We start from the raw sequence: 23,205 nt of genomic DNA on the forward strand, positions 1-23,205 counted from the left end.
AGTTGGTGAACTGGTACATCGGAAAGACATGGTGACCCAACCAATCAGTGAACTAGTACAGTGGGAACTCATGTGACTCAGTCAGTTGGTGAACTGGTTCATTGGAAAGATGAGGTGACCCAACCAGTCAGTGAACTGGCACAGTAGGAACTCATGGTGACCCAGTCAGTTGGTGAACTGGTACACTGGAAAGACGAGGCAACCCAACAGGTCAGTGAACTGGTACAGTGGGAACTCATGGTGACCCAGTCAGTTGGTGAACTTGTACATTGGAAACTCGAGGTGACCCAAATGGACTAAACTGTTTTTGGACAGTGTAGGTAAAGTAAAGATAGAAGCCCCAGTGGCCCCTTGCTGTCCCTGTACAGCAGAGCTCAGACTGGGAGAGGGAGAAAAAGCATAAGGAGCCAATCAAGTGTGCTGCATTAAAATGAGCATTCTGATAGGAGGAAAGAGCAGAACAACATCAATCTACTGCTTCTCCTTTCACTGTCCAGTCACAGGTTGGGGGCTCGTCCGGGATGAGGTAGTCTCTGAGAAAGTGGATTGAAAATGTATGTTTACTTCTTATTTTGTCTAAGGGCAACTTTGGATTTGAGAGTCAGAGAGTCACTGTCCAGTCATATGCTGGGGGAGGGACAAAACCTGTAAGTGTTGCCAAATCGCAACAGAGGAGAAACAGTTCTCCTGCCCTGCCAGACAAGGACGTGCCGTTTGGCAGAGCTGTTTATATCTCAAGACTGGATGGACAGAAATACAAATCCTTTGGCAGTTAAAACAGCTCCCTTCTATGTATTTTATCTGCGTTTTTAGCTGTGTGCCCGGAGTTTGGCTTTGATCTGTAATCCAGCGACATAGGTAGGTATTCATACTAGCTGCAGACATCATTGTTTTAAAGAAGGTTTTTAGGCTCAGCAAAAAGTGAAACCAGCCATCGCTCTCCGCAGGTTTCCAGATTGGTTGTGTTAAGTGTAAACACTCCAGTTATTCCAGGTATTGCCGCGCTCGGGAACGTCGAGCCTTTGATGTATTATTAATGTCCATTAGTGGATTTAGCGGTGCTTTTGTTCCGTGCTCTAAGTTATCCTGACCCCGCTGAGCCCACGTAACGTTTGTGCGAATGCAAATATAAATATTACATGTGGAATGATGTAGGCGGCTGGTAAACATAGCTGGAAGGAAGGGGAGCAGGTGAGGGCTGTGGAAGCCCTGAGCCCTTATCTGAAGTCAGCCATGTAGACTAGTGTTGTCACAGATACACACGATTTACAAAGATCAATGATAGAATTACACATTTTTTTACCACCATTTTATTGTGCTAGGGGTTTTTTTCTATTATAAAAATAAAAATGGAAGACTAATTGTTGGGTTGTCAATGCCTTGAAGCGTCCTGTAAGGGAGAGGGGGCAGCATAGTGGGCCAATCAGAGCTCATTAGCTTTACACAGTCCTATCATTCACAGTGTCAACATGCTTACATGAGGAGAGGAATCAATATACTGCTTCTCTTTCATTGGCCGATCACAGGTTGGGGGGGGGGGGGTCTTGGACCTAGCTGAAGCAGGCCATACATGGTTCGAATTCCAAATGATTTTTTGATCAAAAATCAAAAACATAATTCGTTCTGTAATCCAATGGTGCCACCAATGATTTCGAAAATCAGTCGTTTTTCACAAATTTTTCAACATGCCTGATAAACAAAATGGGGAGGAACCACAAAAATCATCCGGTGCCATTGCCCCACTAATAGAGTGAAAATTGGGCGATTATTCTTAGGTCCGATTTTCGAAAGAAAAACCATTTGGAAATCGACCCATGTATGGCCGGCCTGAGTTGCATTTCTGATGTTTAGTTCACAGCAGAGATTCTCAGACAGTTTTTCTCTGGAGGTAGCTAGAGATTCCATGAACGGTGAGTAATGATTTCCCTCCTACAATGACTGCCAAAGTAAGGCCGGACATACATGAGTTTATTTCCGAACGATTTTTCATTTGAAAATCGGACCAAAGAATAATCGACCGATTTTCGCTCTGTTAGTGGGGCAATGGCAACGGCCGATTTTCGTGGTTCCTCCCCATTTCGTTTATTGGGCATGTTGGAAAATTTGTGAAAAACAAACGATTTTCAAAATCATTGGTGGCACCAACGGATTACAAAACGAACGACGGTTTCGATCGTTTTGAAAAATCGTTCGGAATTCGACCCATGTATGGCCTGCTTTAGGGGCAATTAACTACTGACATTCAATGTAAGGGGTGACATCTACACTCTTTTACCAGTGCAAGGGTTTTTTTTTCACTGGTCACCAATATAAAGGAGCAGTTCTCCACTGACCAACAATATGAAGGGGCGGTTCTCCACTGACCAACAATATAAAGGGGCAGTTCTCCACTGACCAACAATATAAAGGGGCAGTTCTCCACTGACCAACAATATAAAGGGGCAGTTCTCCACTGACCGACAATATAAAGGGGAAGTTCTCCACTGACCAACAATATAAAGGGGCAGTTCTCCACTGACCAACAATATAAAGGAGCAGTTCTCCACTGACCAACAATATGAAGGGGCAGTTCTCCACTGACCAACAATATAAAGGGGCAGTTCTCCACTGACCAACAATATAAAGGGGCAGTTCTCCACTGACCAACAATATAAAGGGGCGGTTCTCCACTGACCAACAATATAAAGGGGCAGTTCTCCACTGACCAACAAAATAAAGGGGCAGTTCTGCACTGACCAACAATATAAAGGGGCAGTTCTCCACTGACCGACAATATAAAGGGGAAGTTCTCCACTGACCAACAAAATAAAGGGGCAGTTCTCCACTGACCAACAATATAAAGGGGCAGTTCTCCACTGACCGACAATATAAAGGGGAAGTTCTCCACTGACCAACAAAATAAAGGGGCAGTTCTGCACTGACAAACAATATAAAGGGGCAGTTCTCCACTGACCAACAATATGAAGGGGCGGTTCTCCACTGACCAACAATATAAAGGGGCAGTTCTCCACTGACCAACAAAATAAAGGGGCAGTTCTCCACTGACCAACAATATAAAGGGCAGTTCTCCACTGACCAACAATATAAAGGGGCAGTTCTCCACTGACCAACAATATAAAGGGGAAGTTCTCCACTGACCAACAAAATAAAGGGATATTTATTCACTGACCAACAATTTAAGGGGGCATTCTCCATTGACCACAAATGTAAGGGGGATCTCTCCGCTAAGCAACAATTTAGGGGGCATTTCTCCATTGACCAACATGTAAGGGGGTGTTTCTCCACTAACCACCAATGTAAAAGGTACTTTTCCACTGAACATCAATGTGGGGGGGGATCTCTCCACTGACCACCAATGTAAGGAGGGCATTTCTACACTCATCGCCAGTGTAGGGGGGACATTTCTCCACTGACCACCTACGCATGGGTGCCTTTCAACATTGATTACCAAGGTAAGGGTGCCCTTCTCCACTGCCACCAATGTAAGAGGCACTTCTCCACTGAACATCAATGTAAGGGGGCATTTCTCCACTGGCCAACAATATAAAGGGGTATTTCTCCACTGACCAACAATTTAAGGGGACATTCTCCATTAACCTCCAATGTAAGGGGATCTCTTTACTGACCACCAATGTAAGAAGGAATTTCTCCACTGATCACCAATGTAGGGGGGACATTTCTCCACTGAGCACCAATGTAAGGGGTCATTCTTCCACCGACCACCAATGTAAGGGTGCCCTTCTCCACTGGCCGCCAATGTAAGAGGCACTTCTCCACTGGCCACCAATGTAAGGGTGCCCTTCTCCACTGGTCACCAATGTAAGAGGCACTTCTCCACTGAACATCAATGTAAGGGGGTGTTTCTCCATTGCCCAACAATTTAAGGGGGCATTCTGCATTGACAGGTTTGTCATATTCTCCACTAACCACTAATGTAAGGGTTACTTTTCCACTGAATATCAATGTAAGGAATTATTTCTCCACTGACCAACAATGTAAGGGGGCATTTTTTCACTGGCCCCCAACTAAATGGTGCCCTTCTCTACTGGCAACCAATGTAAGAAGCACTTCTCCTCTGAACATCAATGTAAGGGGGCATTTTTCCTCTGACCACCATGTAAGAGGTCAGTTCTCCACTAATCACCAATGTAAGGGGACATTTCTCAGCTGAACACCAATGTAGGGTGGAGTTTCTCCATTTACCACCAATGTAAGGCGCCATTTTTCCACTGGCAACCAATGAAAGATGATACTTTTCCATTAATGACTAGTCTAAACTTAGATTACACCTTTCAATCTGTGTTTCTTTTCTGATCATCATTTATTATGGACATATAGAGGGGGATTTACTAAGACGAGGGCAGCCAGAAACTGAAGCAGCTTTAAATGGTAACCCACCAGCTTAAAGCTTTAATTTTCAAATCTTAACTGGACCAGCTGAAGTTAGAAGCTGATTGGTTACTATGCACAACTACTATTGATTCTGTCTGCTCCATTTTAATACGTTCATTCCACAGAGTAAAGGGATGTTATAAAATAATTGGCTGCAAGTATAAAATATTCCAGGTTGGTCATATTTTTTATTATTTCATTTAAAACATTCATCAGCCTTCGTATCTTGCTACCTTGCCCTGAAACAAAGCAGGGGTTCCTTGAGACCTCCACATTATATCAAGGGTTCCTCCATAGTGAAACCTTTGAGAAGGGCTGGTCTACAATAAGGTGCAGGGACTAGATGTATTGTCTGAAAGGATGCCTGAATCACAGGACTGGCTAAGCAGAATATTTAGTTCTGTATCTAGTTGTTTCCTGAAGACTAGATTAGATACATTTATAGAGAAAGTAGGAGAACCCTTTAAACGTCTGCCTTTGACCCCCACCTACGTCTTCATTAGTGTTCTCCTGTTGACTTACTTCTTTATTTTACTCCTACACCATCTCAGCCGATGCAGTCGTCAAGTTTGAACAGTCCTGCGTGGAGGAGTTGGGCGGAAGAGAAAAACCAACCTTACGCCGCCGCAAGCGGACGCTGAGCTGGAAAAACCATCACAACGACCCACTGAATGTTGCCCCTCCACCGCTGGAGAGTGAGAGGGCAGCCCGCCACTCTAGAACGTCCGGTAAGAAAAAAAACAGTAAAGGGTTGACGACAGTGGATGTTCTTCTGCTAAATTTGATGTTTATTTTTGGAAATCCTCAGTCCCGGTTGACCTCGTTAGCGTGAGGACCGTTGGGCTGTCTCTAATCCAATTACTGCGTGCTGTAGTTAAGGTTACCGTGCTCTTGCTTTGGTAATTAGAACTTAAAGTTTGTAATAATCTTCCAGATTTATCATTTCTGTTCGCCTGTAATTAAAGGGCAGCACACCTTGGGAACACTGTCCTTATTTCTCTAATGCCAGCTCCATCCACAACTAATATTGCAGATATGGGTAGGGAAAATAACGTTCTTGATTGGTATATGACCAAAGTAGGGATTTTTCCCCACATTTGGCTCTTTTCAAGAAGGCAATCAAAGGTGGGTTCCATAAATGTGGCAATTCCTTTGGAAAGGAGTGAGAGCACCATGATTTTGAAATGGTCATAAAAGCTGGACCAGGCAAGAAATTCTGGAGGTGGCCCACAGAATATCTGAGACCTAGACTGTTAGTATTCAAGTCAGCTTGCCAAAAATGATAACATATTGAAACACTACATGGCCTAAAATATGTCACAGCCCTCCCAATTATTGAGTGCGGGGGGTTCAAAGCCAAACTTAGGTTGAAGGGTTTGGTATAGAGGAACTCAAGTGGCCTGGACAGACCTCTGAACTCCACCCTACTGAACACCTTTGGGATGAATTGGGACATTGATTGTGAGCCAAGTCTTCTCATCCAACATCACTACCTGGCATTACTAGTACTGCAGTACTGGGCAGGCAGACTAACTTTCTGGATTGTTATATTGCTTACTTCCCAAAAAGCCATAACAATGGCAACCCAGGGGCGGACTGACCATTTGGAAACTCGGGCACTGCCCGAGGGTCCGGGGTCACTAGGGGGCCCCATAAGATGCCCCTGGTACCTTTTTCATAGGCTTTTTTGAGTTTGGGCAAGGACACAGGGGCCCCATGATCTCCTATTGCCCGGTGGTCCCATGAGTTGTCAGTCCGCCCCTGGCATCACCATCACAAGTGGATTCATCGTATATGACGAATCCAGTGGCAAAGTCTGAGACCAAAATGGTTTTGTAAAGGTCATAAAAGCTGGACCAGGTGGGGAATTCTGGCCTACAGAATGTCTGAGACATAGATAATCAATATTCATGTCACCTTGCCAAAGATTACAATATGCTGAAATACACTATATGGCCAAATATATGTTGCAACCCTCCAAATTATTGAGTTTAGGTGCCCAAAACCAGCTCCATAATGGCCTAGGTTAATCAGTTTGGTTTGGAGGAACTCAAGTGGATTGGACATAGCTCTGACCTAAACCCTACTGAATACCATTGGGATGAATCTGAAAGTCGATTGTGAGCCAGGTCTTCTCACCCAACCTGACACAAGTAATATTGCAGTTTTGGGCAGGCAGAATAGCTTTCTGTATTGTTATATTTCTTACTGACCAATGTAACAAGTCTTCTGCAGAATATTTTGTCTCTTTCCCAGAAGACCATAACAAAGACATTACTATAACTGGTGTATACTTAAAAAATGTTTCTGCCGTACATTTTGGTGAATCCATTGGAGAAGGTTGACAATACCATTTGGCTTTGCAGTGGTCATCAAAGCTCCGGCAGAGAATTCTGGTGGGGACTTTTGGCTTTCCAAATTATTGAGTTCAGGTGCCCAAAGCCAGCTCCTGAGAGACATGCTATGAGGAGTCTGGTGTGGTGAAACTCAAGTGGCCTGTAAGGAGCCCCAATATCAACCCTACTCAAATCCCTTTGGATGAACTGGAACACCCAAGCCAGGTCTTCTTGTCCAACATCAGTATTTGACATCACAAATGAACACAAATTCATTTGTGAGTTGCCATGCGTTTGGAATGGGATGTCCAAAGGGATGTCCATTAAGATCATATGGGTGTGATGGTCAAGTTTCCAACAACAGTAGGCCATATAGTGTAGCATTATTGGGTATGGCTTCTCGGCCTTTTGGCTAAGATCCAGTGTAGTATCTGTTCTTATCGGTGTCCAGTAGGAGTGCTCTGCCGCCATTCTTGCTTTTTGGCTAGGATGGCTGGCTGCATAGTACCCCTGCTGGTATGATGGGGGCTCTGAAGGCTAGTACCGGCTGGAAGAAAAACTGAGACGCACACAGGCTGTTGGGGCCCAGGAGTAATTTCCCCCGGGAAAATTGGAAGGGCCCAGTTCCTCCTAATTTGAATGGATCTACCTTGTCTGGCCAGAGCCTGGGGAGGCAGAGAGTCTGCGGAGCAGTGCCCCTTGAGTGGTCATCTCAGGGGCGTTCTTAGTAGCACATGGGGGTGGGATCCCAAGTGTGAAAAATGCACATGGTCACTGTTACAAATACTTTTTCTGCACTGCCCCTTTTAGAACTAGGCCTTTTGGCTAAGTCCAGGGCAAATTTTTGCTACGGGCCTCAGGGCCTAGCCCATTCCCAATTGCATGGCCATGGCCACTTATTTATTTAATTATTTTTTTATTCATTTTTCTCCCACTGTTTTGTTACCTTTCACTTTTGTGTGTGTTTTTCTCACTAGGATGGTAGGGTGTGGGTCCTCGGGCCTGCCCTGAAGTTTAGGGGGAGGATAAGTGGCCATCAGGTTTCTTCCTCCCCTGTTCCAGGGGTGGTTTCGTTTCGGGAGAGCGCCCTGACCTAGTACTTGGTGGTCAGCTTTGGTTAGCCACAAAGAAAGGGGTCCGCCAGGCCTTTTGGCTTGGTGGACCATGTGGTAACCTTTATCCCTGTCAGGAGCCTTGCGCCCCGTGGGATCAGGGTAGAGGTGGTCGGCTTTGGCTAGCCACAAGGAAAGGGGTCCACCAGGTCTTTTGGCTAGGTGGATCATGTGGTAATTTTTGTCCCTGTCAGGAGCCTTGCACCCTGTGGGATCAGGGTACAGGTGGTCGGCTTTGGTTAGCCACAAAGAAAGAGGTCCGCCAGGCCTTTTGGCTTGGTGGACCATGTGGTAACCTTTGTTCCTGTCAGGAGCCTTGCGCCCCGTGGGATCAGGGTAGAGGTGGTCGGCTTTGGTTAGCCGCAAAGAAAGGGGTCTGCCAGGCCTTTTTGCTTGGTGGACCATGTGGTAACCTTTGTCCCTGTCTGGAGCCTTGCACCCTGAGGGATCAGGGTAGAGGTGGTCGGCTTTGGCTAGCCACAAGGAAAGGGGTCCACCAGGCCTTTTGGCTTGGTGGACCATGTGGTAACCTTTGTCCCTGTCTGGAGCCTTGCACCCCGTGGGATCAGGGTAGAGGTGGTCGGCTTCGGCTAGCCACAAGGAAAGGGGTCCACCAGGCCTTTTGGCTGGTGGACCATGTGGTAACTTTTGTCCCTGTCAGGAGCCTTGCACCCCGTGGGATCAGGGTAGAGGTGGTCGGCTTCGGCTAGCCACAAGGAAAGGGGTCCGCCAGGCCTTTTGGCTAGGTGGATCATGTGGAAACCTTTGTCCCTGCCAGGAGCCTTGCACCCCGTGGGATCAGGGTAGAGGTGGTCGGCTTCGGCTAGCCACAAGGAACGGGGTTCGCCAGGCCTTTTGGCTAGGTGGATCATGTGGTAACCTTTGTGCCTGTCTGGAGCCTTGCACCCTGTGGGATCAGGGTAGAGGTGGTCAGCTTCGGCTAGCCACAAGGAAGGGGGTCCACCAGGCCTTTTGGCTGGTGGACCATGTGGTAACCTTTGTCCCTGTCTGGAGCCTTGCGCCCCATGGGATCAGGGTAGAGGTGGTCGGCTTCGGCTAGCCACAAGGAAAGAGGTCCACCAGGTCTTTTGGCTAGGTGGATCATGTGGTAACCTTTATCCCTGTCAGGAGCCTTGCGCCCCGTGGGATCAGGATAGAGGTGGTTGGCTTCAGCTAGCCACAAGGAAAGGGGTCCACCAGGTCTTTTGGCTAGATGGATCATGTGGAAACCTTTGTCCCTGTCAGGAGCCTTGCACCCCGGGGGATCAGGGTAGAAGTGGGGGGTGGACTAAAGAACATCCCTAAGTGCACTTTTTTGTGTTTTGCACTTGCATGTTTTTTGTTCACTTACAGGTTTTTGTTTTTTCGCACCTCCACGGACTCAAAAAAGAAAAAATTATTGGGTGATATTTCAGTTGTCATTAGAGTGGTCCACCGTGGTCTTTTGTTCTATTGTTTTGAGTAGTTTAACATCTTTTGTAGTGTTTCAAGAAAGATCTGAAGTCAAAACCCGCTTTTCCAGTTTTGAATGGGAAAAGAAAGAATGGTCAGCTTTTTGCTACCCACAGGGGAAATTTCCTTTTATTCCCTGCATGGTCACAGGAAATGTTGGAAAATCTCCTCTGAAAGCAATACAAATCTGACCTTTTCCACCCTAATTTTTATAGCACCGACCTATTCTGCAGCACTGTACAGGGAACTTAGAACCAGATGCAGCAGTCGCTGTCATGCGAACTGACAAAATCTTATCGAGAATTTTAGTTTTACTATTAACCCCCCTGGCGGTATTCCCGAGTGTAGCTCGGGGTAAAGTTTCAGTACTAAAAGTGGTAACCCCGAGCTACACTTGGGCTTACCATGCAGCGTTGCTCCGGGATCCCTTCTGCACTTACCTTGTCCTGCACTCCCGCGATGTCCCCCCTGCAGTGTCCCCGGCAATGTCCTCCGGCCGATGCCGGCATCCGTCTTCCTGGTTCCGTCCCCTGCGACGTACAGGGGACGGAACGGCTGGAAATTTGAAAATGTCAAAAAGTGACATTCACATACATTTTGTCCCGAGTGCTTTGTCCGGCGCCCTGCCTGCATTTTTACCGCCCTTTCTGCCTGGAAACTGAGAAACGTCCATGGCGTCCAAAAAGCGTCCCTTTAGGTCAGACGCGGTTTTAGAGCGGCTAGAGAACAGTGATAGTAAATCAGAACCACTTGCAGAATTGAGTGATAATGATTCGTGGGGGAAACTCCTCATCAGACACTGAAAACGATTCTGCGACTTTGCTCAGCGATGTGCGAACTTGGCGCTCTATTTCACATTTCAGTGTTTTTGGTTTGATTATATTATTGAATTAAATGTATTATTATTATATTATTATTTTTTATGATTATTTATTATAATATAATTTATGATTTCGTGTTTTATCCTCCCCGGGATGTTTACTAGACTCTTGTTCGGACAGATTTCAGTGAGTTATTCCTAAAAATTACAGGCCTACAATAAAAAAAAAAATACATATTTCCATGCAAAAAAATGTACCGCTTTGAGCACAGAAATATGGACATAATCAGACCGCTAGGGAGGTTAATGTGGATTCGGCATAGCAAAGTCTGACAGTTCCTTACGGCAGAGATCCAGAGCCTGTGATTCTCTTGACATATTCTTTTTCTTTTCCACGCAGGCAGCGTCTCCTCGCAGCTCTCCCACCTGTCGGACCGAGGCTCTGTACATAACATCCCCGGCATGCTATTCGTCATCAGTGTTGTGTGAGTAAGACAGCCACCTACCTGCTACCTACCCCCGGCATATGAATAACCTCCTCTGTGGGGCTGGGTGCGTTCGTAAATTTACTCCTTTCCCAGGTCTCTTTGCTGTGTGAATTCTCCACATTAATCTGAATTTCAAAGAGATATGGACTGGACCAGGAGCAAATCACTAGGCTTGGATGTTTAGTCTGGGGGTGCATAGGGGAAGGTGTACTACTCGGGGTACCCCCTTCCAAGTTGCCCTTTGTCTCTGTCCCCTACCCACCTCCGAGGACCATCCCTTGGTTTCATCACCTACACCCCCTGCCCCCCCGGTACAGCCCTTTTAGAGAATACAAAGCCAAGTATCATTTTGTGGTGCTGCATTATGTAATGGAATTTGTAATTGATAACAAGAAAAGTAATAAAATAGATCCTCTGCTGCCAATAACAGGAGACCCCCCCAGCAACAATAGAACCCCCAGGAACAAAATCCCCCCAGGAACAATAGCTCCACCCCAGCAACAATATATCTCCCAACAGCCAGCAACTATTGACCCATCCCTCAACCAGTAAATACCGTACAGGAACAATAGATCCCCCCAGCAACAATAGATCCTCTTGCAACAACCTCCCAGTAACAACAGATCCACCCCAGCAACTCTATATCTCCAAGCATCCATCAACAATAGACTGCTCCTTCAACAGTAGATCCCTCCCTACAACAACTGACCACCCCAGCAACAATATGTCTCCCAGCAGAGAGCAACTATTGACACATCCCTCAACAGTAGATCCCTCCCAAAAACAATAGATCCCCCCAGCAACAATAGTCCCTCTTGCAACAACCCCCCAGTAACAACAGATCCACCCCGTCAACTCTATATCTCCCAGCATCCATCAACAATAGACTGCTCCCTCAACAGTAGATCCCTCCCTACAACAACTGACCACCCCAGCAACAATATATCTCCCAGCAGCCAGCAACAATTGACCCATCCCTCAACATTATATTGCTCCCAGGAACAATAGATCCCCCAGCAACAATAGACCCTCTCGTAACAACCCCCCCAGTAACAACAGAACCACCCCAGCAACTCTATATCTCCAAGCATCCATCAACAATAGACTGCTCCTTCAACAGTAGATCCCTCCCTACAACAACTGACCACCCCAGCAACAATATGTCTCCCAGCAGAGAGGAACTATTGACACATCCCTCAACAGTAGATCCCTCCCAAAAACAATAGATCCCCCCAGCAACAATAGTCCCTCTTGCAACAACCCCCCAGTAACAACAGATCCACCCCGTCAACTCTATATCTCCCAGCATCCATCAACAATAGACTGCTCCCTCAACAGTAGATCCCTCCCTACAACAACTGACCACCCCAGCAACAATATATCTCCCAGCAGCCAGCAACAATTGACCCATCCCTCAACATTATATCGCTCCCAGGAACAATAGATCCCCCAGCAACAATAGACCCTCTCGTAACAACCCCCCCAGTAACAACAGAACCACCCCAGCAACTCTATATCTCCCAGCATCCATCAATAATAGACTGCTCCCTCAACAGTAGATCCCTCCCTACAACAACTGACCCCCCAGCAACAATATATCTCCCAGCAGCCAGCAACTATTGAGCCATTCCTCAAAAGTAGATCGCTCCCAGCAACAATAGACCCTCTCGCAACACCCCCCCCCCAGTAACAACAGATCCTCCCCAGCAACTCTATATCTCCCAGCATCCATCAATAATAGACTGCTCCCTCAACAGTAGATCCCTCCCTACAACAACTGACCCCCCAGCAACAATATATCTCCCAGCAGCCAGCAACTATTGACCCATTCCTCAAAAGTAGATCGCTCCCAGCAACAATAGACCCTCTCGCAACACCCCCCCCCCCAGTAACAACAGATCCTCCCCAGCAACTCTATATTTCCCAGCATCCATCAACAATAGACTGCTCCCTCAACAGTAGATCCCTCCCTACAACAACTGACCACCCCCAGCAACAATATATCTCCCAGCAGCTAGCAATTATTGACCCATTCCTTAACAGTAGATCCCTCCCAGGAACAATAGATCCCCCAGCAACAATAGAGATCTTGCACATCATGAACCGAGGGGGGGGGGGGAGGGAACAGTTTGCCATCTTTGCCCTGGGTGTTGGATTGCCTTGTCCCGGCACTGTGCTGAATATACAAATTTCAGAATCGGCAGCATTGGAAATGCTTGATCTGATTGGCTGTCTCTCCAACTCTTCCTAAGGTGACCCCCTCGTAGTCATGTGATCCTGCTCTGTGACCCTTAACCTCTGGTTCCCTGTCTCCTTACAGCCTGATTATCCTGTTGGCCTTGAATCTAATGCTCTTCTACCGCCTGTGGTCTCTGGAGCACAGCGCCCGGACATTCCAGACCTGGCAGAGCTACGCCGTGTCCCAAGGGTAACTATATGCATTCAGCCATTCTGCCAAAGCCAATCTTGATTGGTCACACAAAGCCACATCGGCCTCTTCCTCCCCACATGGAAGAAAAATAGATTTGAAATATATTTTAAAAATATTCTTCCCAAATCTATTGACATATATTTGAAATACTACAATTTTGGCCATATTCAATATATTTAAAAAAAAAAAAAAATATATATATATATATATATATATATATATATATATATATATATATATATATATTTTTTTTTAAATATATTGAATATGGCCAAAATTGTGTATGTATGTATGTATGTGTGTATATATATATATACATATACATACATATAGAGATGAGCGAATCGAACTTGGCGAAGTGGAATTCGTTTCGAATATTAGGAAAAATTCGATTCGCATCGAATCCGAATTTTAGCAAACTTCGGGTGCACGAATCGAATTTTCCCCGATCAGCCGGCAAAAGTGTCACTGCAGAGAGCTCCGCTATTTCTGACAGTTCTCTGACAGTTCTGACAGTTCATTTACAGCGGTTGAAACATTGTATCTATTTGTTTCCATTTAGGATACAGATGTTTTTATTCGGAAATAAATAGATACAATGTTTCAACCGCTGTAAATGTGAAGGAACTGTCAGAAATAGCGGAGCTCTCTGCAGATACACTTTTTGCTGTACTGGAATTCTTCTTCTTTTCATTCTTCTTCTTCTTCTTTTCATTCTTCTTCTTCTTCTTTTCATTCTTCTTTTCATTCTTCTTCTTCTTCTTTTCATTCTTCTTCTTCTTCTTTTCATTCTTCTTCTTTTCATTCTTCTTTTCATTTTTCTTCTTCTTCTTTTCATTCTTCTTTTCATTCTTCTTCTTCTTCTTTTCATTCTTCTTCCTCTTCTTTTCATTCTTCTTTTCATTCTTCTTCTTCTTTTCATTCTTCTTCTTCTTCTTTTCATTCTTCTTTTCATTCTTCTTCTTCTTCTTTTCATTCTTCTTTTCATTCTTCTCATTCTTCTTTTAATTCTTCTTTTCATTCTTCTTCTCATTCTTCTTTTCATTCTTCTTCTTTTCATTCTTCTTCTTCTTCTTTTCATTCTTCTTCTTTTCATTCTTCTTCTTCTTCTTTTCATTCTTCTTCTTCTTTTCATTCTTCTTCTTCTTCTTCTTTTCATTCTTCTTTTCATTCTTCTTCTTTTCATCCTTCTTCTTCTTCTTTTCATTCTTCTTTTCATTCTTCTTCTTCTTCTTTTCATTCTTCTTCTTTTCATTCTTCTTCTTCTTCTTTTCATTCTTCTTTTCATTCTTCTTCTCATTCTTCTTTTCATTCTTCTTTTCATTCTTCTTTTCATTCTGCTTCTTCTTCTTTTCATTCTTCTTCTTCTTTTCATTCTTCTTTTCATTCTTCTTCTTCTTCTTTTCATTCTTCTCCTTCTTCTTTTCATTCTTCTTTTCATTCTGCTTCTTCTTCTTTTCATTCTTCTTCTTCTTCTTTTCATTCTTCTTTTCATTCTTCTCATTCTTCTTTTCATTCTTCTTTTCATTCTTCTTCTCATTCTTCTTTTCATTCTTCTTCTTCTTCTTTTCATTCTTCTTCTTCTTCTTCTTTTCATTCTTCTTCTTCTTTTCATTCTTCTTCTTCCTCTTTTCATTCTTCTTTTCATTCTTCTTCATTCTTCTTTTCATTCTTCTTCTTCTTCTTTTCATTCTTCTTCTTCTTCTTTTCATTCTTCTTCTTCTTCTTTTCATTCTTCTTCTTCTTTTCGTTCTTCTTTTCATTCTTCTTTTCATTCTTCTTCTTCTTCTTTTCATTCTTCTTCTTTTCATTCTTCTTTTCATTCTTCTTCTTCTTCTTCTTTTCATTCTTCTTTTCATTCTTCTTCTTCTTCTTTTCATTCTTCTTCTTTTCATTCTTCTTTTCATTCTTCTTCTTCTTCTTCTTTTCATTCTTCTTCTCATTCTTCTTTTCATTCTTCTTCTTCTTTTCATTCTTCTTCTTCTTTTCATTCTTCTTTTCATTCTTCTTTTCATTCTTCTTTTCATTCTTCTTCTCATTCTTCTTTTCATACTTCTTTTCATTCTTCTCATTCTTCTTTTCATTCTTCTTCTCATTCTTCTTTTCATTCTTCTTCTTCTTCTTTTCATTCTTCTTCTTCTTCTTTTCATTCTTCTTTTCATTCTTCTTCTTCTTCTTCGTCGTGCCCCGTGACTGCCCAAATGAGTGAAGTGTGCGGTGATTCTAAGATCGACGGCACTCATCTGCATGTCATACTGACTGACAGTATTATTTCTCTTCCCCAGCAGACTCCAAGGGCATTTAAATTAAAGGTACAGTGTTCTGCACTAATATAAAGGCTCTCTGAAGCCAAGAAACCCTTTTAATAAGTTAAATTCGCGGCGAATAAATTCGCATCGAATCGAATTTCTCCCGCAAATTCGGCGAATCAGCCGAATCGAATTTTTGAATAATTCGCTCATCTCTACATACATACATACATACATACACAATTTTGGTCATATTCAATATATTTAAAAAAAAAAATATATATATATATATATATATGTGTGTGTATATATATATATATATATATATATATATATATATATATATATATATGTATATAATATATATATGTATATAATCCATTTTTTATATATTCCAAAATATATGAAAAATATTTTTTTCAATGTTTTTTTGAAATACATTCTTTATTTTTTTTTTACATATAAAAAAGTCATTTTAACAAATATTTTTACATATATTTGTAAATGCATTCCAAAAATGTAGATTAAAAGTATTTTTAAAGACATACAGTATATTTAAAAATGTATTTGTAAAAATATTTTTCATATATTTTCTAATAAAAATGCATTTCCACATACAGCATATATATATATATATATATATATATATATATATATATATATATATGTATATATATATATAATTTTTTTTTTTTTAAATATATTGAATACAGCCAAAATTGCAAAATTCTCCAGAAAATTGTATAGTGTATGGCCAGCCTAAAGGTGGCCATACATTATTCAATTTTCCTGAGATTTTTCCGTTAGATTTACCAAAAACCATATAATAGGAGGTCAAACCTAAACAACGCTTTCAAATGTATCCCATTAGGCGGGCCCTCACACTACATAGTTGAAGGTAAATCTAAAGGAAATTGGACAGAAAATTGTATAATGTATGGCCAGTTTAAGGGAGATATACCAAAACTGGTGCACACAGAATCTGGTGCCGCTGTGCATAGTAACCAATCAGCTGCTAGCTTCAGATTGTTCAATCAAGCTTTGACAATAAAACCTGGAAGCTGATTGGTTTCTATGCAGAGCTGCATCAGACTCTGTGTGCTCCAGCTTTAGTAAGGCTCCCCATACACTATGCAACTTTCTGCCAGATTTCCTTTAGATTTACCTTCAACTATGTAGTGCAAGAGCCTTCCTGATTGGATACAATTGAAAGTGTTGTTTAACTTTGACCTCCTATTATGTGGTTTTTGGTAAATCTAAAGCAATTTTCTCAAGAAAATTGTATAATGTATGGCCAGCCTAAGTCTCCCCCCCCCCCCATCTGTCTCTATTCCTAGGAGGTTCCCGCAGACGTCGGCGGATTGGGCGGAGATACTTGAGCTACAGAAGCGTTTCCACAATGCCGAGGTTCAGAAATGGAAGCAGACACTCCAGGCCTCCGTACAGCTACTGGATGAGGTGAGGGCAACTGTGCGTCTTCAGGCTCTGCAGTGCCAACAAGTCACAAAGCGAGAGGCTGCAGCAGGGGCTGACCTGTGTCAGACATTTGTGAACACCGCCAAGAACTGATTTTGTCATCTCGGCATCTCAGTCCAGGAAGTAGTTGGTGACCCTGGACAATGCTTGAATGAAGAGGGTGCTGTCCTTCTGGAGAGAAAAAGCACATGAAAGCATTTCATAGAATATATTTTATATATATTATAATAGAATATTAAACAATGGTCTTGTTTTATTTCTATATATATATACAGTGAAGGAAATGTTTATTTGCTCCCCTGCTGATGTTGAATGTTTGCCCCTCACACAGAAATGATCGGTCTAACAATGGAATGTTCAGTGTATTGTAACACTGAGAGACAGAATACAACAACAAATTCAGCAGAAATGCGTCTATCAAATGATGACTGATCTGCATGTTCATGAGGGAAATAAGGATTTGATCCCCTTCACAAAACATGACTTAGTACTTGGTGGCAAATCCCTTGTTGGCAATCACGTTTCCTGGAGTTGGCCCCCAGGTTCGCACACATCTCAGGAGGGATTTTGGCCCACTCCTCTCGGCAGATCCTCTCCAAGTCATTAAGGTTTGGTGGCTGACATTTGGCAACTCGAACTTTCAGCTCCCTCCACAGATTTTCAATTGGATGAAGGTCTGGAGACTGGCTAGGCCACTCCAGGACCTTAATGTGCTTCTTCTTGAGCCGCTCCTTTGTTGCCTTGGCTGTGTGTTTTGGGTCATTGTCATGCTGGAACACCCATCCACCACCCATTTTCAATGCCCTGGCTGAGGGAAGAAGGTTCTCACCCAAGATTTGAGGGTACATTGCCCCGTCCATCGTCCCTTTGATGCGGTGCAGTTGTCCTGTCCCCTTAGCAGAAAAACACCCCCAAAGCAGAATGTTTCCACCACCATGTTTCACAGTTGGGATGGTGTTCTTGAGGTCATAGGCAGCATTCCTTCTCCTCCAAACACGGCGAGTTGAGTTGATGCCAAAGAGCTCGATTTTGGTCTCATCTGACCACAACACTTCCCACCAGTCCTCCTCTGCATCATTCAGATGTTCAGTGGCAGACTTCAGACGGTCCTGGACATGTGCTTTCTTGAGCAGAGGGACCTTGCGGGCACTGCAGGATTTCAGTCCTTGTCGGCGTAGTGTGTTACCAATTGTTTTCTTGGTGACTGCGGTCCCAGCTGCCTGGAGATCATTGACAAGATCCTCACGTGTAGTTCTGGGATGATTCCTCACTGTTCTCATGATCATTGACACTCCACGAGGGGAGATCTTGCATGGTGCACCAGACCTAGGGAGACTGACACTTGTTTTGTGTTTCTTCCATTTGTGAATGATTGCACCAACTGTTGTCACCTTCTCACCAAGCTGCTTGGCCATAGTTTGGTAGCCCAGTCCAGCCTTGTGTAGGTCTACCATCTTGTCCCTGACATCCTTGGACAGCTCTTTGGTCTTTGCCATGGTGGAGAGTTTGGAATCTGATGGTTTGATGGCTCCTGTGGACAGGTGTCTTTTATACAGGTAACAAAATGAGATTAGCAGCACTCCCTTTAAGAGACTGCTTCTAATCTCAGCTTGTTACCTGTATGAGAGACACCTGGGAGCCAGAAATCCTGCTGAATGATAGGGGATCAAATCCTTCTTTCCCTCATGAACATGCAGATCAGTCATCATTTGTTAGACGCATTTCTGCTGAATTTGTTGTTGTATTCTGTCTCTCAGTGTTACAATACACCGAACATTCCATTTTTAGACCGATCGTTTCTTTGTGAGGGGCGAACATTCACCATCAGCAGGGGAGCAAATACGCATTTCCATCACTGTATATATATGTATTTATTTATATATTATAATATCATTTATATATACTGCATATCTGATGTTGGGTCCACTTTACCGAACCCCCGAACATCTTTCCTTTTTTTTTTTCTCCAGATGCGACTGTCCTTGCAAAGGCTGCAGCAGGGCGTCTTAGTGAATGATCCTGCCACAGACGGCCGCAACGAAGACGCTCTGTCTTGACCTCAACCTCCTGCTAGCATTTCTCATGGGGCATTTGCGCGTTGTGATAGGTGGCGTCGCACTTTTTCGATGACGGTCGCGGATCCCATACCGATTATGACCAGGAATAACTAACACCTCGTAGGGAGTAGAGTGCTGGAAACAGAATCCCTTCAGGAACACAAGTCATCGCGTCCGGAATCTGCTCAGCTACGGCGACACGGAATGAGCCGCAACGTAGGAGCGTGAAACAGCGCTGAGAGCGCTTCGCTTTTTTTTTTTTTTTTCTCGGCTATTTAAAGGACGTTAAGGGAACTTTTGTCCGAACTTTTCACTTTTTTTTTTTTTTTTTCGTTGTTGTTCTGGTTTCGTAGAAGGCGGATGGGAGAATCCTTTCAAATAATCGTCCGCTACGATGCAAAGCGCCAACGTGTGTGGCGTTGTCACCTTCTCGGTGACTTCGGCTGTGAAGGCTATGAAGACTCAGAAAACTATGGGCAGGTTTCCCATAATGCATCTCTTTCAGAAACGGAAAATGAGGTGGAGTTTTGGGTTTTCCCTCCAGGGATCCTTTGGACATACATTTCAATGAACTTTGAAAGCGCGATTATTTAACATGACGACTTTTGGCGCCAAGTTTTTACTTTTTTTTTTTTTTTTAATGATCACTGAAGATCGAAGAAAAAAAAGAATACAATGGAGGATCATCACGGTCTGGCTTAGGGGTAGCCTGATTTTTAACCAGCACTGTGATTCCGCCCGGTCATTATCGAACACATTCCTGCTAGCGCAGCGAGCGTGACCCGCCCCCCTTTTTTTTCCCGCTGCTGCAACAGACCGTTGAATGTCGCCGAGGTGGTATTGGCGGGAGTCACCGCAGTCTCAGTCTCATAGACGGCACACAGACTTTTTACTTGTAGTATTTTATCTATTTATTTATTTTATTTTGCCCAGATGATTTAGTCTGTAGTTGGTGCATTTTTTTTTTTTCTCTTAAAGGGCACGTCGGCCCAAAATCAATACTTTGATCATGGGTGGAAACTGGTGGGCCTTGGCACACTGGCGGCCCTTGTTGCCTATCTCCTTCTCCATTTGGTGGAAGTGAGATGCCAATGTGCAGATGGGGCTAGCTGGGATCCATCTTTGGAGATCACATACAGAGATAAAGGTTGAAGGAGCTTATGGGTGAGGCAAGGTGCTAACATCTCCTCAAAACTGAGTTCAAGGTGGACTAAGATTCTAAAGGGGACCTGTGCTTTGTCCAAGCAAGGTAAAGCAATAGGTTTTATTTTTTATGTTGACCCCCAAAGCTGCTTGTAGTTATTTTCTCTCCACTCCCTTGGCGCTCCTTCTGGGGTGGTAAGGTGACCTAGCTGGTTCCTCTGGGGATGGGCAATCATGTGACTTACTCTCCTTCCTCCCATGCCAGAAAAGCTGCTTGGTGATTGGGTGACTGGTCAGAAAAAGCTCAGCTCTATGTAAGTTTCAACAGTATATAAAGGTTATTCCCGCCCTCCGTGCTCCTCCTGGGCGGTACAGTCACTTAGCTGGTTCCTCTGGTGATGGGCAATCATGTGACTTACTCTCCTTTCTCCCATGCCAGAAAAGCTGCTTGGTGATTGGGTGACTGGTCAGAAAAAGCTCAGCTCTATGTAAGCTTCAACAGTATATAAAGGTTATTCCCGCCCTCCGTGCTCCTCCTGGGCGGTACAGTCACTTAGCTGGTTCCTCTGGTGATGGGCAATCATGTGACTTACTCTCCTTCCTCCCATGCCAGAAAATCTGCTTGGTGATTGGGTGACTGGTCAGAAAAAGCTCAGCTCTATGTAAGCTTCAACAGTATATAAAGGATATTCCCTCCCTCCGTGCTCCTCCTGGGCCGTACAGTCACTTAGCTGGTTCCTCTGGGGATGGGCAATCATGTGACTCACTCTCCTTCCTCCCATGACAGCAAAACTGCTTGGTAATTGATCAAAGAAAGCTCAGTTCTACGTAAGGTCCAACAGTATATATAGGATCTTCCCTTCTCTCCCTTGGTGCTCCCCCCACGGTAAAGTTACATAACTGGTTCCTCTGGGGATGGCCAATCATGTGACCCACTCTTCTTTCTCCTATGGCAGCAAAGCTGCTTGCTGATTGGTCCTATGTAAGCTTCAACAGTATATAAAGGATAAAAGCGCTCAGGTGTGCACCAAGTCCAGGCAATAGGGGATCATGGGGCCCCTGTGTCCTCACCCAAACTCAAACCACACCCAATAAAGCATATGAAAAAGGTACCAGGGGCATCTCATGGGGCCCCCTACTGACCCCGGGCCCTCGGGCAGTGCCCAAGTTCCCAAATGGTCAGTCCGCCCCTGAGCATATAATAAGGTTTAGAATATTTGCAAGCTGTCAGGTCAGGCTGGATATTTGCAAATATTTGAATACTCTGAAAAATGGCCAACACTCAAGCCTCGTTGAAGCAGGAGCTGTGAGCCCTGAAGTTGAGTTGTCATCAAGATGAGTTGTCAAAGATAAATCAACTTTTCCTGGACTCCGTATTAACCTGTTGCCCTCTCATCCTTTTCAGTACTGTTTTGACCACTTCAAGGACCCCAAGGTCCTTCAAGGTTGACCAAGAGCTGAACCTTGAGCTTGTTCTTCGCCTACTATTCTGTCCAGTGCTCCACCAACACACTTTTGAAACCCATGTCAAGACTTTGATCGTGTACACCAGGGGTGGGCAACTGTGGCCCTCCAGCTGTTGGTGAACTACAAGTCCCATCATGCCTCTGCCTTTGGGAGTCATGCTTGTAACTGTCAGTTTTGCAATGCCACATGGGACTTGTAGTTCTACAACAGCTGGATGGCCACAGTTGCCCACCCCTGGTGTACAGGGATGTTTCCTCACAGCTCCAAGAGTGCGGATTGGCAGGGGAGTAAAAGAGAAGTAACTGTAAGCAGCTGCAGGGGGGCGACGTGATGGCCCCCTGCATGGGCAGAGCACAAGTCCACTTTAATTGTAAGCTCTTCTGTATCTTGCAAATGACGCACACTAGACCCCTCACCCGCACATAGCCATTGGCTAAATGGTTTTTAATGGGAATACATCCCATCAGTTAATATATAGACTAGCCTTGTGGGGGAGGCATGGGATACAACATGCCTCGCCGTCATTGGCTGCTGATAAATTGATAAGCTGATTGTTAGTACATCACTGTTCATAGGAGATATGGGCCCTTCATACTGAAACTCCAGTTTTGTCGGAAAAAAAAATCTCATTTCAAGTGTGTGTATGTTCAACATTTTAGCAAACGTTGTTGTGGATTCTTAGCTGCTTCTGATTTGTAGATATTTAAGCTAGACTTTTCAAAATGCACGTGCTGAAATCTTTCTAAAGGAGTGCCCAGTGAGGGGTTCAAGTCTTTAGCCACACGATCAGCCCTAGTGTTGCCTTTGGATTTTTTTGTTTCCTTAGATGCCAACTTGATAGAAGAGACTGTTTGTCATGTGACTTCGGGCTCTGTGCAGACTACTGGAAGCCTGGGAGAGGGAGTATGATTCTGGGAAACTTGTATAGAAAATGAATATTTTTGCTGTGAGAGACATTTAGTATTTTTTGGCAATTGGGAGGATCATCGCTCCAAGAGTATAGAAATATTTATTCTTTAAAAAAAGTGGGAGGGGCATATAATGCTACGTGCGCAGTACAGTGGCAATCGGAATCCATCTTGACTTCCTAAAATTGAAGACTTCTTGTATGTATGTGTATATATATATATTTATATATATATATGTATGTGTGTGCGTGTATCTATGTGTGTGTGTATATATATATATATATATATATATATATATAAAAGAAAAATGGATTGCTGCACATAAAATAACTTTTATTGTTAAAAATCACTATACAAAAGACTACTCAAGGGTGGACAAAATGGGTCAATTTTGTATGGTGATTTTTCAACAATAATAGTTATTTTATGTGCAGCAATCCATGTTTCTTTTTTCTATATATATGGTCTTTGGGAGGGCCTGATTGCTATGCACTGTGATTGATCATCATTGTGCACTCCATCTATACTATTGCTATATATATATATATATATATATATATATATATATATACACACAAATGTATTTAAAAAAATATATATATATATTTATATATATATATATGCACTGTATGTACATTTATTTATGAAGAAAAAAAAATATATGCACTGTATGTACAATGTATTATGTTTTCACATATACAGCATATATAAAAAACAATATATATATATATATATATATATATATATATGTGTGCACTGTATGTACAGTTTATTATACTGTATGTGTGTGTGTGTATATATATATATATATACACACACAGTATAGTGAAATGTACATACAGTGCATATATTGTTTTTATATATGCTGTATATG

General features: G+C 43.4%; 1 protein-coding gene and 1 pseudogene across 2 annotated transcripts in view; both read left to right on the forward strand.

Moving 5' to 3' along the window:
• The window catches only part of GRAMD1A (GRAM domain containing 1A), a 133,802-nt gene extending 111,167 nt beyond the window's left edge, over nt 1–22,635 (forward strand). For both annotated transcript variants that reach the window (XM_089653890.1, XM_089653891.1), the window contains exons 15-19: nt 4,944–5,120; nt 10,513–10,597; nt 12,921–13,028; nt 16,618–16,738; nt 18,727–22,635. In XM_089653890.1, coding sequence (XP_089510016.1) covers nt 4,944–5,120; nt 10,513–10,597; nt 12,921–13,028; nt 16,618–16,738; nt 18,727–18,813 — 578 coding nt within the window. In that variant the 3' untranslated portion in view covers nt 18,814–22,635. The remainder of the gene's footprint in view (nt 1–4,943; nt 5,121–10,512; nt 10,598–12,920; nt 13,029–16,617; nt 16,739–18,726) is intronic.
• On the forward strand, nt 7,121–7,241 carry LOC149445347 (U2 spliceosomal RNA; annotated as a pseudogene).
• Nucleotides 22,636–23,205: the final 570 nt, after the last annotated feature.

This window comes from Staurois parvus, unplaced genomic scaffold (assembly GCF_062004578.1).
Source record: "Staurois parvus isolate SC_StPar_1 unplaced genomic scaffold, SC_StPar_1.0 ptg000726l, whole genome shotgun sequence".
NCBI lineage: Eukaryota > Metazoa > Chordata > Amphibia > Anura > Ranidae > Staurois > Staurois parvus.